This window comes from Corapipo altera, unplaced genomic scaffold (assembly GCF_003945725.1).
Source record: "Corapipo altera isolate COAL_440 unplaced genomic scaffold, ASM394572v1 2b, whole genome shotgun sequence".
Taxonomy (NCBI): Eukaryota; Metazoa; Chordata; class Aves; order Passeriformes; family Pipridae; genus Corapipo; species Corapipo altera.
The window spans coordinates 7,941,244-7,959,581 of NW_020884874.1; the positions used below are offsets into that span (position 1 = coordinate 7,941,244).

Below are 18,338 nucleotides of genomic sequence, written 5' to 3' on the forward strand. Positions count from 1 at the left end.
TCATCTTTTCCAGCTATTTTAGAAGCAGGTTTTAGTCTGCCAAGGCTGGCTGGTATAGGTCTCCGGCTGCCTGAGGATGAAGCTGGTGATCACAGGCATGCACAGTTCTGCTCTCTGACAGAGAGGAAGTTAGAAATAAGATGAAGCAGTGCTATTTGTATCTAAGAGTAATTGTGCAGATGTCTGAGGAAGGAGTTTGCATCTCATGTAAACATTGTTCTTATATTTTTGTTGTAGAAGATGATGTGTCAAATGTACAAATAATGTGTGCCTGGTGCCAGAAAGTTGGAATCAAGCGCTATTCCCTGAGTATGGGAAGTGAAGTGAAATGCTTCTGCAGCGAGAAGTGCTTTGCAGCTTGCCGAAGAGCATATTTCAAGAGAAACAAGGTAAGAGAAATAAGGAAAGATGCAATCTACATAGACATAGCTTTATGACCCAGCTTGGGTCTTATTTAGCATCTAATAGAAACTTTTTTCTTTTGTTTTTTTCTCTTTCACCTAATCCCTCCACTTTCCATCTGTATTGTCTTTTGGACTGTCAGCCCTTTACTAACCTTCTTTCTTTCAGTTTCCTTCAGCTTCATGCTTGAGTTTTGTGAGAGTCAGGGAATTTAAATACTGATAAGCATTAACATGACTCCCAGTTTGGCTTTGAGGTCCCAGGATACTTGCTACAAATACACAACTAAGAGGAGGTATCATGGAAATAGAGTAGAGGGGGGTTGTGTATGACAGTGTCACCAAGTCCCAGGGCACTGGAATCATGACCAGTGGGTAAATGCTTTCAGGGCCTAAGTCTTGGTCCCATCACAATAGTGGACATCTTTTCACTGCTGCTAGTGAGCTCTAGTTTCATACTTTTAAAATGTATCATTACTAATAAATTATCAATGCTGCAAAATTCAGACACTATACAGCTTTTGGGTTGGGGTAGGCAATGTTAGAACATCTAAAGTAACATCAAAGTCCCTCCTACTCAATTTAAATTTAACTCTGTCTAAAATTAGAATGCAATCCTAATATTGAATGTCTACAAAAATTGCTGTAATCACTGAAGTACAGTGCCTGAAAATGCCCTCTAAGTTGCTTCAGCAGCTGTTTCTGTATAGCAGAATGTGCAATATGTCATTTAAAGAAAAATAAAGAAGAAACACTCCAACATTTTTAGTTGTTTAAAAAGTAGCTATGTCCTTTTGGTGCTAAATAGTGTGAGACTTCAGGTAGCTTTATTGTCTTAGAGATGTTTATCATTCATAAAACCCTCTACATCCTAAATGATGCCATCTTCCCTCATGCTACAGAACATACCAAACCTGTCAAGTTCAAATTGAATTCAGGTCTCTAAATCTGGTCTTTTACACCTACGATAATAACAAATAAATACATATGGATTCTATATTCAAGATGCAATGTTATAGCAAATTAACCTCCTTTATAAATTTGGGTCACATCATCCCACCAAAAAAAAAAAAAAAATGCCTGAAGAATTAGGTTGCAAAACTCAGTAGAGTGGAATTTTAATGGCAGTCTTGGAGAATCAAGCTCATAGTGTCTACTGGAGCAGACAGGCAAGTAAAAGTCACGTGAGTCTTCTATGAAGTGTTGTTTACATTCCTTTTGTCTATAGAAAAGTGTAGAGGAGGGAAATACATGCTCCTTAGGTACTCCTCATTCGAAAATAAACTCACATGGATGTAAGTGTATGTGCACACACACACGGATAGGCACACACAGTTCGGTGTGTGTTAACAACATGTAAGACACAGTCCAGAAACTCTAGGCTGACAGGATACAGATCCCTGTCAGCTGAGTGCTCCTGTGACTTTCAGTCACAGATTTACATGGGTAAGATAGTTAAGATAGTTCATAGTAATGGAGGCATTGTCAGGGATCCCGCTTAGGTGGTCCTGTGTGTTCAGAATTGATGAGTACCAGATAATTTGGGAAAGCTTGGAGATGCAGATGAAAGAACAGTAGTTCTTAGTGGATTCTTTTTCACCTACATCTTAGATCCTGAAATAGGAGGTTTAGATCCCTACTAAATGAAAATAAATACGTGTTAACATAATGTATAGGTCTTCTTCAATCTTCTAGTAACCCATTAATAGCAGGGTTCAGTAATAGTTTATGACCATGAATTCAATCAGTCAGGCAGGATATGAAAAAGTTCCCCTTTACCTGATTTATTATTTATTATGCTTGTGCTCTGTTGGAGGCCTCCTTGTCCTTGTATTATGAGGAGGGATGAATTAGAGCATCTCATTCTCCTTGGTTCCCTTTCCTACACCTCTGTTAACTTCTTCTGAAAGCTAAACGATGCTGAATATTTCCATCCAGAAAGCTCTCTGTATTTATAATTTTTTGTGTGTGTATATATATATAGATATATACACACATATATATATATCTCATAATACAGTAGATGTTCCTATCATATACCAGTGAAATGTCTTATTATTCACTAAAAGGGTTGCAAACTAACAAAATGTCATATGGGAGGACTTGGCAAAACATGGTGAGATAACATTTTTGTTAGCCTGTTTATTGCTACATTGACTCTGCTTCAAAGCTAAGCCAGTGAGTAAATTTTTTTTCCCCTTTGGACCTGTGGAAACCTGGAATTGCACAGGATCTGAGCAAATGGGAAATCTGTAGCTGTAGCATGTGTCTTTACGGCACTAAATGATCAGGGGACAGAATATTTAGGAAGTGCTGCCATTAAATTAAGACAAGTACAGTAGAATTCAGCAGACCCTCATGCTTCTTGTTTTACATCTCACCTGTTAGTAATAGAGTGGAACAAGAGGAACAAGATCAAAGGAACCAGGCTGCAGTAGTTTCAGATTTAACTGCTGACCTTTAATCTCTAACTTCTAGTCCAACAGCGTACCTGTCTTCTCCATGAGTCTAATGCTTATTTATGTATTTAAGAAGTTATGCCACTCCACACTTTCTCATTTTTCAAACAGAGAAGCAGAATAGTCACATTTCACTTGCCTTATGTATGTTTTAAGCAGTGGATCTCCACCACAATATAGTGTTGTATTACATTAAATATGTACAGCTGCTGTGTTTCTGGGAGCTGATAGGACTTTGTGGTCACTTTATTTAAGGCTTGAATTTCCTAATGGATCGTGTTAAGCAATCTTCCCTCCCTTGCCTAGATAAGAAGTGCTGTAATAAGCACTTGCTTAAAATGATAGGACTGTTTAAACTGTAAAGAATAAGTCATCACTAATGTCTCAAAACAGCACTAAGTAATATTGCAAATTATCCATCCCTGAATGGCAATTGCTGTGTTCAGAATTTTGTCATCATTCTAATGAAAAGAATCATCTCCTGTATACAGGGCAAATGCATACTGCAGTGCTACATGCCCCACAGATTCCCAGCTGGGAGGTTTGACAGGAGACCACGCTGAAGTGCCATGAAAGTGCTCCAGAAAGCCCCAGGTCATCTGGGCACTGACTGCTCCCAACTTCTAACTCCTTCCCAGCCTCTTCTGCAGTAGGTTTAGCAAGAGTAGCAACACTGGAATAAGCTTGTAACTTACTGGTCTCAGGAGCGTCTGAACTCAAGTAGTTTAGGCAGAGGTGCACATCAGTCCTTCCTGCCTTTTGTCCTGGTGGAGTTGAGTTTATTTGTGCTCCAGAAGCTGTGCCTTGTACCCTGCATCTCTACATAGCCAGAGCTGTCAGGGAGCTGCATGGCTGGGATGAGAAGTTTGTAAGGAAAAGGACTTCTGCAACTTTAAGTTGCTTTTCTTGTAAGAAATGCAAATATTGCTCCAGGTATCTTGAAGTCATGACCATTTAAAATTATCTATATCAGCAGCCATGCCTCGCAAGAATAGAAATAAATATGTTTTGAAATTATAATGGGTCTCCCAATAGAGTAAGTTTGTCTAAATTACCAGAAATAAATGAAGAAAAAATTAAGAGTTTTACTCCATTAAGTGAAACTTAAAGTATTTAGACTAGATCAAATTTAGAAAGAAACCTAAAAATATCACCACTGCCGCCTCCAAACAAAAATAACCCAAATCTGCATTCCTGCTCCTGCTTGGTCTATTTTGCATGGTTAAATACACATAATAAACTACTGTAGAATGTGTGTTGTGCATAATATCAATTAAAAGGAACCTTTGCAGGAAAAAGGAGCATTTGGTACTAATGTTTGTAACTGAAGATTTAAGATTTGGAGTTGTTCTGATGCTCCCTTCCTTGGAGATTTAATTTTATGGGCTATCTAATATAAAGTTAAGTACCAAAGAGTCACATAACAGCAAAAAGCACTAGACCACCAAGTTTCAGAATATTAAATTTAAAGGGAATGATTGGCTTCATAATTGAATCCAGTGAGTTTGAAGCCTGAAAAGATTAATTTTGAAATTAAGTTTATTGACTCAATGGGTCAGAAAACAAATTTATTATGACCAAATAGCCAAACATAGAATGAGGGCTGAATTCATAGAGGTTATAGGCTCTGTTCACAGATATATTAAAGGATAATTTACTTGATTTGACTAAGACCTTGGAGACAAAGTGACTGCAAGGTTGTCAGCCAGTATTTTATACTTGACCTTGTTCCTGCTTTGCACTGCCTCCCAATCAGGAAAAAAAGATAGATGCTTTTGATTACAGTGCAGTCAAATTTCATTCATACTAATAAACAAAGAGGCATAAATCAAAAAGTAAACGTAAACTACTCTTTAGCACCACAAAGATGTAAACAAAGGTGGCTTTTTCTCCCTGTACAGGATAGTAATGGACAGCACTGTGTTTAAGTTGGTAGTGCAGACAGGGAGTGTGTTTTAGGGTCTTTTATCTGACCTATGTGGCAAGAATGAACGTGAACAATCAAATGGAGCTGTAAGAAGTCACACATATTTGTTTAGTCCTAAGTTCTGTTGCATTAGACAATTCCTTACATTTTCAAATTATATTTAAAGATTATAAAAGTGCATGCAACATCATAAACCTTTAGTACTCCTGCCTGCATAGTTTTTTGCTTAACTAATGTATATCACTATGTGATTAATATGGACATGTATGTACAAACACAACCTAAAAACTGGGAGTAAACAGAAGCTATCATTCCCCAAAATTATTACTGATGTTTGTCAGAGAAAGTTCTCTTGATTTCAGGCTTAATTGTGCAGCCTAGCAGTGCATGAAAAATATTTAACAATCTCACTGTTAAGTCAATGGGTAATGTCAAAAAAAAAAGCTCCTTTCATCTCTTTCTTATGCATCTGCAAAATTTAATTTGTAAAATGATCATCAGTCATTGAAATTTGGAAAATTGCTTAAAGCATCTTGATGCATATGATGCTCCTGACAAAAAAAAGAAAGGAAAAAAAAAAAGCTCAGCTGTTCCTTTAGACTCCCTTTCCATAATAAGTTTGGAAGCACGTGGGGCTCTGAATAGAAAATCTATTTCTCCTACAGATTTAACTTGTGTTAATCACGTGTTCAGAAAGGTCAGTGCAGAGCAGGTGTCCTACCTGGATTGTATGAAATTGGCTGTATTTGGTTCTGTGGAGCTGTAGAGAAGCAGGATTTAATAAGCAGTTCACAGAGTTGCTCCTGCTGCTGTGGGTTTGCATAGAACGTGCGCACGTGTATTTATGTATGCTTGTGTGTGTATGTGCACATCTGCACGTGTGCGTACGCGTATTTACCACAGCAGCCAATTAAAAAGGTTTCTTGCAAATGCTTGAAGGTAGAAGGGAAAAAGACAACAAACATCTCCATGGCTGTGATTGCTTTGTTGAGATATAAATGAGTGTTGATGAGTGAATGCAGATGAGACGCTGAGTCTGCAGAGGAAATTGCTCAAACGTGGGGCACAATTGCAAACTTCTTTTAGGAAGTGGCTGGAGAAAGTGGAATAAGGAAAAAAACCTCCCTTAGAAGATGTTCTTAAAATTTGTGGAGGGTGGAAGGCTGCAGATAGTGACCGAGAATCTGGAACAGACACTGAAATATCAAGAAAATCCTGAGCTGTGAAAAAATGGATGGCATTGATTGTAAAGGAGAAGATTGGCATTGCTCTCTAGCTGTCATCAGCTGGCCTTGTTACTTACAGGATGCTAAACCCAGAAATCTCATAAAACTCCCTCCCTAAACCAGACCCAGGATTTTTCATGATTAGAAGAGGCAAATGAAATTCCAAATTAACCTACTGAGATCATCAGTCAGAACATCTCACTGCTCACCCAGAGCAAAGCAAAATGTATTGCCATTGCTAACAATGAAACGGGCAGCAGCACCTGACTGATGCCACCAGTGACTTAATGAAGGGATCTGACAACCCCATCGTGCTTGTCAGTTTGTAAACTCAATGGACACTTTACTGTCCATCTGCTGCCATTTAATACTATAAATTTGAATCAAATCCCTATTGTCTGAATTACTAGCAGGTATCCAATCCAATTAGAAGGCGTGTTCACTTTTAATTTTAACCACCATGTCACATTACATCAGTTGTGTTGCATTCTACCTACTTTGGTTATATCAAGATGAATATGCTAATTACAGCTGCCTCTTGGGCAGAATGCATTTGATTGAAACGAAGTGACCAGTTTACGTGAGGTGTCCTCACATCAGTTCTGGGCAGCTTCAGGGATTGCATTTTTCCTTTTTCCCAGAAGTAGGTTTTGTTTACATACAGATGTTACAATAAAACACTATTAATTGTGTTAGTACTTGACTAGAAATGCTTTTAAGGTTTTTGAGGACTAGGTGTATGCAGTTTAGAGCAATGATTTGGATTTAAATAGATGTTATGACACTTTGGTATTGGACAAGTGAAAGAAGTTGCTACCTCCAGGCTGACTGAGGGAGAAATATGGCTGGTAGCCATTTTTCTGGAGGTTACTAAGAAGCTTTACTGAAGTCATAAATCACCTAGGATGAATTTTTGAAGGGGAGAGGAAGACACTAGGGGATAAATAGACATTTTGCTCCTTTAAAAATTTGGCAAGATAGACTTATAATCTGAATCTAGGACATTTTTACATCACCAAGGGATTTTTGATTAAATAGTTTAGATGCATAACAATGATGCAGAAAATTAACAGATATAATACACATGGGTGCTTACTTTACCTCTGAACCCCTTTGGCTCCAACATATGTGAGCTAGCCAATTGCTCAAAAAATATTACTCTCCTCTATGTTCCATGTCTCAGCTCAGGTTGTGTTGATTAGCCCACATTGCCTTGGCCTTATATAAAATTAGGCATCTTCCAGCTTTGTTTCCACATGTTCAACATGAAATGAGCATCAAGAACAGTCTTTATTCTGTTAAAAGCTTGGGGTAGATCTCCAAAGTGAATCTAATTTGCACAGATTATATTTGGTGCCACTTTTCCCTTTCCTAATGAACACATCAATCATTAATACTAATATGAGCTGAGCAAATAAAGAAATGCATATTAAATGTTTGTTCAAAAATATCATGACATTTGAATAAATTATTGCCTTAATGCATCTGTTCACTTATCAGTCAGCTCATTAGCTCAGGAAAATATTGAAAAAGGAGGTTCAGTATTTTTTTCACTCTATATATTTTTATTTGAAAACCAAAATTAAGCAAATATCGTTTTCAAAAATTTGTTTGCATTAGGAACTATGTTGTGAGCAACACCCTTTGTGTACATTTCTGAAAGGATGTATGAATACAGAAATTGGAACTAACTGCATAGTTTAACGGGGTGAAATTCCTCCCAGGCAGGGTACCATGGTGGGCAGCAGTAGAAAATTTGAGGGGCCAGCTGAAGGTAGAAGGTCATTTTTAGTCCTAGAGTGTCTCAGGAGCTAACCTTGCTGTCACATTTCACAAGTGGTGAAGTAATTTGTGCAGGTGAGGCAGCTATTCAGTGGTGTTGCGACATTTCTTGTCAGCTGATGATCTGTATTTAATCACTCTATTACTCTCCCAATGTGTTGACTTTCCTCTCCATCAGCCATAGAAATCTGGCAATAAATTCAAGGATGGAACTGAGTTAGACCAAGGGAGTAAATCACATTGTCTATCTTTTTGGCCCCTTCTAGGTAGGAAAGTTTCATCACTTTTAGGTTTGTTTGCAAACATCTGCTGGTTTATGGGAAGACTGAAGAAACCTTTACACACATTAACCTTGAATCTGGCCTTGTGAGTTTAAATGAGGCTAGGAGAGGCCAAATGGATATAACTTATAAGCTGCTGGATGAACAGGAAAATGTACTACTGGGGATTGTTAGTTGAAGTCAGCTTCTTGCTGTAAATCAAGCCATGCTCAATGTGCAAGTGTTAAACTTGCTGGAAGAATGAGGGGGGTTTTATAGGGCAAAAGTCTGAAAATGTCAAATATCTTTCTTCTAGAAAATCGTTTCTGCAATAATATTAGATAGCTTACTGGCCAGCTAAGTTCAGTGACCGTCTGTGTTCTGTCAAAAACCCAAGCATTTACAACTCACCCGTTTGAATTTAAATTGGGCAGAAAGTAAACATATGTTGTGACTTGTCAGCCTAGATGCAATTTTGTGTCTAAAATAAATGTACTCATCTGTTTATTAATATTTAGAAACAGTCATAAAGTATTTGACGGGCTTGGGCGTGGGAGGGGTGTGTATGTGTGTGAGTGTGGCTTCAGATGTTTTTGGTTTATTTACTCTCCAGCCTAAGAAGCAGGAGGCCAGACCTTGCCTCTGTTGCACGGAGGGCCTGGTGGAGATAGTCACACAGGAACCAGTCCTTAGGTTGGCACACATAGGAGGAGAGGGAGATGTGGCTCTGTTGCTGTCCATTTACTTTAAAAGCAGTGCAGTGCAGTGCATCTCTCTAGCACTTCTCTGGGCTTTGTGGGAGGAAGGATCTTAAGCTGATTATGGTAGCCTGGTGCAGCTTTACTGGGGAGTATGTGAAACCATCAAGGACTCAGCGTCTCCATTAGCACTGGCTGAATGCAGTAGTTTTCCCCTTATAACGCAGATGGATGCAGCACTGCAGTGTCCTGTATGCCTGTGGCCCTTCCTTCCCTTGAAATTCGGAGTGTCCAGTGAAAAGGGAAACCTGTTGAGGTAGAAATCAAACAACAACTCAGTCTAAATTGCTTTTATTATTTTTAATTTAGCCCCCAAGCTTTCACAGTTGTGGTGCTCAGTGCTACTAAAAATGAGGTGGAAGAGAGCTCCTAGAACTAAATGTAAGTCTTAAAAGCTTAATCCAGAGATTAAAACAGTGCACCGACATTTAGATATTTGTGAGGAGATAGGTTTGAATAATTTCATTGTGGTAGTAATGGTCAACTTTGGCTATTGTCAAAATGGCTCAGTCTCGTGCCTCCATTTGCAGAAGCAACTTATCGATATCAATGGCTTGATAAGGTAACTCCCCACTGAGTTTTGACTAATGCACAAGCATTAAAAAAACAGGTAGCCATACTCCTGACATCAGTGTTGGAAGATGCTAATGTCATGAAGGACCAGGATCTCTGAAAGAGAGGGCTCAAAAATACCAAGGAAAAAGGTTAATCAAGAGAAAGTTTAAAAAGGGGGGAAAAAGAAGCCTTGAATCACTCTGGAGGCTATTTAAGAATACCATATTAGATGCACAGATGGTATGTATACCTCTGAGCAAGGAAAAAGTAGAAAGGGGAGAGTAAATCTGGCATAGTTAAGTGAAGAAGTGCATAAGCCTTAAAGGGACACTGTCAACTTAAAAATCACACTTTTACTGGAAAATTTGTTACCTAGTACTGTTACAAACAACACCTATGATTACTGTAACTGAAAGATGAGACATAAAACTCCCTCTGCTTTTTTGGTGGGCTTCCTTTGAGGCTAATCCAGATTCCATCAGCCTCAGTGGGTGACATCCCATTGCCTGTAATTAGCTTTGGATTGGGCCCTGTGCATATTTGCCCTGTACATTGTGTACAGGCAATTTAATTATTTCGCATGCGGTCTGCTTTCTTATTGTTTCTGTGGTTTTTCACACAGCAAGAGAGGAAAAAATAATTTTTTTCCAAATTGGAAGTATGATTGTTAAATGATGGAAATGCCAACAGGGTTGTAGGCACTTGTGTAGCAAAAATACCAAATGTTTTGCTTGAGACAAAGCTCTTCCTTCAAAAATTTTGAAAACATGATCAAGGCAATTATAACTAAAGGTTCCTGAGATGAAGTTCAGAAATAAAAAGACAAGGAAATTGTCTGAAAGGTGTAGGTTCAAGGCACTGTAGGAAGTACAAAAAAAGTGGCTCTGTAGAAAACAAAGTGCCACCTGTAAGTCCCCTGTCCCTGTAGGCCACCCAGCCATAACTCTGCCCTCTTCTGAAAAAGTGGAGCAGCAGAGAAATTAAATTAAGTGTCCCGTGTCCATCTTCACTGCAGAGGATGATGAGGAAATTCCTGTCCCAAGGACACTTTTCACAGGAAATCGGTGTGGCCTTATAACAGAAATTGAAGTCTCTTAAGAGGAAGTTATGGAGCAACTTCAGCAACTTGAGAGTAGTAAATCACCAGGAGCAGATGGTACTCAGCCTAGTGTTCCTAAGGAAATAAAAGTGTGAAGCAGCAGAGATATTGATAAGGATCTGCAATATATCATCAAAACCAGCAACTGTTCCTGAAAATTTGGAAGTCATTTGTATGGTGATTAAAAAAAAAAACAAACCACCAAAAAAAGAAAAAGAGACATAAAAATGTTGCTTTCTTCTTGAGCATAGGAAATGAAACGGATAGTTCCTAAGGAATTTTTATTTAATTTACTTAATGGCAGAATAAAGTAACTTTCAGTTAGGCATGACCTGGCAGGTTGTAACATTGTAAAGAGCAGCTGGGATATAATTTTTATACATAACAGCTTTTACAAAAAGATATTTATGGGGTTATTTGGACTTAGGATCATGTTTGCTGGATAAGGTTAGTTGTTTTTGATGTGTTATTTGATGCCTATGGATAGTTTGATGCCCTCCATGGAAACAGTGAATGCATTTTTGGCACAGCAGCATACCTCAGTCCACATTTTCATAGGAAGTTGGACACTGAAATAAGAAGCTGATTGTATTGCAAAGGATCCAAGTTTACTGCCAACACAAAAACTACTTTATAATGTTGTGGAATGTTTTTATATGTGCTACAAAAGTTTTTAATTCAATTTGCTTGAGAAAAACTAATTGTTATTTTAGAAAAAAAAAAGTTGAATTTTTCAACAAAAAGTAGATATTCAATGCACAAACCCACTCAACCACATCCTTGTCTTCTGCAGTTATACCATATGGGCAAAGAGTAACAGAGGAGTATAGAGGTTTTGCCAAGCAAACACAGCTCATATGTACACATGCACACAAATCAGCTGAGGGAGGCAAATTAGAAGTTCTAATGGATTTGAAATTTAGTAAAGCACTTGAAATGGCATCTCATGAAATCTTACCCTCAGAGTAAAGCAAATTACTTTGGGTATGAACACTGTCAAGTGGCCTGAAAACAGGCTCAAGGAATAAAGTAAAGATGATAAAGAGCAGCATATCATGTTGTGGATAGAGAAGTGCCAGAGGGACTTTCGTGAGGTTGGTCTTGTTTCATATTTCATTAATGATCTCCAGGAGAGAACAGAGAACAAGTTCACAAACTCTGCAGCTGATACTGAACTAGGAGGAGTTGCAGATACCAGACAGGACAAAACATAATTCCCAGGAAGAATTAGAAATAATTTAAAAACCCAACTAAATTACTGGTACTTTTACAAAAGTGAGTTAGTATGTCTAGGGGGAAAAAACCCAACCTGAAAAAAAAAATCTTAGTGGAACGAGTGAAGCTAGACAAGAGCCTGAAGCTGAGGATAGGGAAGGACAGTAAGTTGGACGGTGCAGATATAATGGTAGTTAAGTGGCCAAATCTAGGGTCTGAGGTAGGGCAGTATTGAGGAGGATAGTTGGGTGGTTGCTGAAACATGAATAGAGCAAGGAGTGGTAAGATTTAGAGAGAGTTTAGATAGGCAGAGTTCTCCAAGAGCAGAGTCAAAGATGATTTAGGAAATACGAAAGTGTTAAGCCTGTGGAGAAGGAGAAGGCTGGACAGAAGTTCGTCTTTTACAATTTCAATTTATAATACTTGATGTGTTAATGCTTGTAACTGGGGCCTGAAATGAGCTGCTTTGCTTGGGACTGACTAAGCTGGAACAAGCAAACACAAGTAAACACTGAAGCTGGCACTGGCAGAGGGGATGCATACACCATCCTCTGTGTATTTTCTGTCTCCTGCAGGAATGAAAGGATAGCCTACTCAGATTCAGTAGGCATTATTACTTCCCAAAATTACATGGCCCATTTTTAGACTGAACTGTTACAAATAGTAGTTAAAAACCTGAGCCACACACCACTGAAATAAACAGTGCTCTGCTTGGAGTAGCAGTTGAACTGGACCTTAAAGTAGATGGTATAGTTGTAGAGATTTGATAAAACTGATTATTATTAGCAAAATATAAAGCTAAGCCAAGTAAAAGAGCAATGGAAACCAAACCTCATTCGTGAGAGATATTGCCTGCTGTGTAAGCCCCAGATGCATCCTAAAACTGTGTAGATTATAGGATATTTTTCATTCCTTCCTTCAGGTATTGGCTATTGTCAGCAGCAATTTGCCAGATGAGATGAACAAATGGGCTGATCACTATGGCAAGACCCGTCTTCCTAATCAGAGCGGTTGCACTCATGGCATAGCAAGCGTGAAGGGCTCCGTGACATAATCCAAATCCAAATTGACGTGTCCCATTTGGTTGGGCAAATACATAGCTGGTGTAAGCAGGCGTAACTTTATTAAAATAAATGGGGCTACTTGCATCAGCTGTAATTTTGGCCCAGTATAGGAATTGTAATAGCTCCATTTAGTTCTTTCTGGGTCTGGAGGAGTAATAGGTTTGCTATAGTACTACTGGAAAGTTTTTTTATTATTATCATTCAAATCAAAAGGTTTTGTCTCACTTTCAATTATCCACAAGATTCTCTTAAAAATTTTCAGCATTCATAACAGAGTTATCAGTGTCACCACACTGCTGTTTTGGAGGGTTTTGAAAATGTCAGTATTTTCTAATATTTACTGTTGGTGAAAATATGGAAGGTGTAGAAGTCTTCTCTTAAAAAAGAAGCAGTATATGAGGTTGTGTTAATCTCACATAGTAAGGGCTATTTTTAAAGAAGTGTAATGTAGAGCTCTAATTCATTATATCTGGACATTTTGGCATAAAATGTGATGTGTAGCAGCTTCACTATGCCTAACTTTTCCAAAGAACACAACTAGAGATATTACAGCATATAATCTTGCTCATAAATTGTTTCCTAAAATTGGTTTCCTAAAGACAGCTAACAGCATATGTGGTTATTTTGTGCTTTTTGATTTCTTCAGCCTTGAACTCAGGCTTGAATAACTCAATACAAATTGCAGAACATAATATGCACACAGGTACCGACCACCAGTTTCAAAACAAAGGAGGTATTCTGTTCTTGGACAATCGGGGACAATATTTACAGTGATGTCAGTAGGATGAGATCTGCCAATGGTGGCATTACAACAGGAAAATTGACGAATTAGATATTTGTGATCTACAACTACCAGTTTTTGCTGATAAAGCTGTATAAGGTATTTTAAATTTAGCCTAATTTGTATTAAATAAAATAAAGCTCAGGTCTGCAACAGTTAGACTGGATAGCTTTTTATCCTCCAGTAAGCCAGGGCAGGGATGAACATTTTTCCTCCTTCACCATTCTGCCTTATCCTTTCCCTTGCTTTATTAAGTGGAACCTTTCTAGCCTTCACAGTACAGCTATCAAACTTTTAACCTCTTTCTGGCTATGTCTTCCTACATTTCCTAACTTCTTTCTGCATTTTCACTGGCGAAGCTGGGATAAGATATAGCATTTTCTGTTCCCTGTTGTGTTCTCTGTTTGCAGCATGTCTTGTATTGTCTTATGGATGTTTTATTAGGTTGGGTTTTTTTTTTTTGGTGGAAGGTATTGAGAAAAGATTCTCAGTTGTTTTTTCTCTGTGCCCTTAATGGAGTTTAACTTACCACCCCATTAAACAGTCATTTCTTACGTGCAGTTGTGATTACTGGAATGTAGGTTGCTATTATTAATCATCTTTCCATTCGTACTGTTTCATTAATCATGTGAGGAGACACCAGTGTAAGTTTGGATCTAACAGGATGACAACTTCTTGTTCGTGGTGATCTGAAATTCAACCTGTGAAGCAAAGAATGACTTGTAAAAGTCATTTTAATGTTTGCTAATTTTGAAGGCAGCTCTGTGCCATTTTGCAGTACTCCATGCTAATTATGACCTGTGTGGATTTAGGGATTTCATGAATAATACAAAAGACACAGGAGCAGTTGGAAAAAAAAAACCAGTTTTGCATGTTGTTTGTGTCAGGGTTCGGTAATGGATTTACCCTCGAACACAGTCACTGCTAAGAAGACATTCTGGTTTCCAGGGCCTCACACTGTGCATGCAGGAGTCATTTCAGTTTTGCACACACAGCTCTCTGGCTGCTCTCCCTTTGTTTCCAAATAGCGTGTGCTCTGCTGCATACTTGTGCCCTCACATATTCCTACAGGAAATCTACTTTCACGCCCAGGAGGAAGAAAGTCTAGCACGTTTTCTGCAAATAAGCCTGTTCCTTCGGGGAGCATGCTTGCAGATGAGCAAAGGGGACAGTACAGCTGTAAACATTCTGCACGGAGATAATCAGTGCCCCAGCAGGAGCACCTTCCCTGCACAGCTGTACAATTCCCTTTGCTCTCTAGAAGGCACTGCACCCTACGTGCAGTTTCCAAGCTACATTTAACACAATTGCCCATCAGCACTTAGGAAGCAGTTACCACAGAAACCCAGCAGAGACCAATTAGTCACATGATTAAATTAATTAAAATAACCCAGAGTATCTGCCATCTTACTGCTTTCTGCTACGCATAGCACATGACCCAGGCAGAGCTGTAATTGGGTAGCATTATTGTGCCTTTTAATCCTAGAATCATTTTCATACTGTACTGGAGGTGGTCTTTGATTTTTCCTTTTCCACGGGTCTACATAAATCCCTTCCAGAGATCCGTGTTATTCCCCTTCTGTGAGATGCATTATTCGTTTTCTGGAGATCTGTGTTATTGCACAAAAAAAATTCTCCAGCCCCCTCAATAAGCCAAGTAGTATCAAATTTACAAAACATCAGATTTAACAACAGTGAGATTTGTTATGTTTGGGATAAGAGGATTTGGAAACATTTTCAATTGCACAGCTAAGACTTTTGGAGATCTTTAATGACAGCTCTAACAATACTTGCCAGGGAGAGCTCTGTAATATGTATTAGCACTTGACCTAAGAATTGTAAAGCACTAAGAAAAGGCTGTATGTTGTGTCTTCATTTCACAAGTAATACTGTTATTGCAGTGGGGCGCATTTAAGTGGAACAAGCTGTCTGCCTACTAACACTGCTTCCTGGGAAAGGCAGGGAGTTTGGTTTCCTCGCTCATTTTTAAAACCTAGAAATGTACAGTCATATTCTAACTTAGTAAATCAGTGCTTTGTCCTTGGTCGTTTGGCTGCCCTGATAATGGCATCCCCTGAATATATGTGTCAACTAGAGTTTTCTTCTATTATACCGGTGTTGTACTTCTGCATGCACACAAATCATCTCTACCTGAAATGGCATAAAACACAGAACATTGCAATTTCCATCTCATCAGAGATTTGCTTGTGACTGCTCTGAAGTTACCTTGGTCCATGGCACCAAAAGAAAAGAAAAATTAACACTATTTCTGGCCCCAGAGTAGAGAGCAGCTTGCCTCTCCAAAGAAGATTCCATACAGACTTGACAAAATAGCATGCATAAATTACACGGCTCTGATGCATTAATTTGTGCCTAACAGAGCAAGTGGCAACAACACTACTTCTACAGTGGGTGGGTACAGGATGGAAGAAATGAAATCTGCGTGTTAATGTATAAATAATCAACTGTTACGGAATTTACTATTATGGGAGAAAACTAGCGGGTTTTGCGCACACTGTATTACTCAAGTGCTGTGCACAAACACGTTTGCTAGGCTTAACTGGCTCTGAGTAGCCCATCAGGAAGGATGTACATGTTTGGCAGTGCTGAGGCACAGATGCTCCAATATGAGTTAGGGTCTAGTTGTGAAATGAGGTCCCTTTCTACCAGAGTAATGTCAGTGGCAAAAGTGAGCCTTCACTAAGTCATAACACATTTCCCTAGGTGAAGCAAGCTTTGTGCCAGGTATAATATGGGTCTATGTTTTTATAGCAGTTATCCCCAACTGACCAACATCCCCTGCATCCAGAACACATGCATGCACACATTCAGGTGTAAATGAAAACAGTGCTCTGAGTGTTTCCATTTTTCTTGTGTTTTACTTTTAAATCATTATGGGCTGCTGCAACGTGTATACCTGCTGAAAAATCCACTCTCATGCTATGTTTGATTTTGCTATTTTTGCAATAAGTAACAACGAGAACTGAGTGACAATTGCAACTGAGAAAGAAATTCTCAGTGGGATCACCCTGTTTTACAGTGTAGTAGTCCCATAGAAATTGGTTTAATTATGTTTCTATAAAACTGAAGTTAACGAGTGGAAAATCTGGTTGGAAGATTGTAGCTGCAGCAGCCATGTGCTCTTGTTTCCAGAAAAGAAAAAAAGTCCCATGAATAAACTCATTAAAAGAATCATGATAAGAAAGATTTCTGTTTCATATTTAAAGTACTTCCTGAACAAACCTGCCTGCAAAGTTCTCAAAGCTTTTCTTCCTTTATAACACAGAATAAAAAGCTTTTTTTTTCTATACTAGAGCAATGAAAAGTTTCGACTGTGTTTTCTTGTCATACTACGTAAAACACGTGTCTGAAAGCAAAGATCAGACTTTTCTTTAACAGCTAAAGTGAGAGCAAAGGCTGAGGTGGCTGTTTTGAAGTCTCCAACATAAATAGGAAGGGATGGGTTTTGCTTTGGTGTGCAGGAGCTCTATATTCTTGATACAATTTTCTTGGTATGGTTTCTGGCTTTTCCCAGGGAACAGACAGGTCCTCTTATCTGAGTATTATGTGTGTTGTCCTTGCAGTGGGGTTCGTAAATGAGAGAGCAGGAACTGAAGTGTGGGTCAGTTCATATCTCTGTGCCATATCGGCATTTGAGAGAGATGTGCTCACCTCTTCCCAAAGCAGGAGATGGAGCAGTTCATAGGGACACTTCCGAGGTATGGTCACTGAGCTGCTGCTGGAATGGTCACTCCAGGAGCAGACAGATTAGAGGTAGGGATTACAGAAAAAGAGAAGTACTGGGAAGTGAAGGACATAATGTTTGGGTTGTGGAGGTATTGGGCAGGACCAGCAGGATTCCAGGCTTCCTTTATGAAAAGGTGAATAAATTATATTTGCTCTCCTTGGAATAAGAAAAAGGGAGGATATAAAAGAAAACAATGAAGTGCAAGCAATTTTGAAATAGCTGTTGAGAATGAATGTTCCAAATGCACAGTGAATTGCATGCCAGAATAAATAAGAGCAAATCAAGATAGCAAAAGAAGTTTGGTGGAATATTTTCTGCTTACCCCACTAGCAAGAACAAGGAATAAAGAGCCATATAATAACAATTCGTTTTTCCTAATATAATATATGTATCACATATATATCATATCATGTATATAAATGTTATATATAAATGCATATATACATACATGCACAGACACGTATATATCTCATATATCATATCATATAATAGAATATCATAAAAAATTTATTTTGTTGTGAACACCTCATCTTTCAGGAACTGTAATGGGACTTACAGATAGACATCCGTGTCTTGGAAAGTCAGGTCATCTTTAGCCTGTTTGAAGGCAGGCTGAAGCCAGTAGGAAGCTTGAGCTGAGTGGCAGTAAGTGATAAACATTTGGCTTACATGTTTTTAAACAGGAAGAATGGATAAAGCATGTACTCCTGAATCATTTATGTATGATTTTTTTTGTGGGGTAGAGGACACGTAAGGTAGTCTTTAGGCCTATGTATACAGTCTGATGCATCACATGAGAAGGAGTGCCAGTGAAAGAGAAATGCAGTGCTCCTTCAGAGTCAGGGAGAAGGTAATATAAGTGATATGAGGCTAATTTTGGAGGATTCCTTTTTGCAAGAAATCACTGCTGCCAGTTTGGGAAGAGCTGGCAAACCCACAGCAGTCTGATATTATCCAGGATTCATCTATTCCTAATCTCTCCACTCATTTGTATTCCTAAAATGGCTCAGACATAGAACTAGATAGGGCAGAAATAACCTCCTGGAGGTCATCCAGACATTTC

General features: G+C 38.6%; 1 protein-coding gene across 2 annotated transcripts in view; it reads left to right on the plus strand.

Annotated features, from left to right (window-relative positions):
- SOBP (sine oculis binding protein homolog) overlaps nucleotides 1–18,338 on the plus strand; it is a 116,332-nt gene that overhangs the window by 23,058 nt on the left and 74,936 nt on the right. For both annotated transcript variants that reach the window (XM_027633651.1, XM_027633657.1), the window contains exon 4: nucleotides 238–389. In XM_027633651.1, the coding sequence (XP_027489452.1) occupies nucleotides 238–389 (152 nt within the window). The remainder of the gene's footprint in view (nucleotides 1–237; nucleotides 390–18,338) is intronic.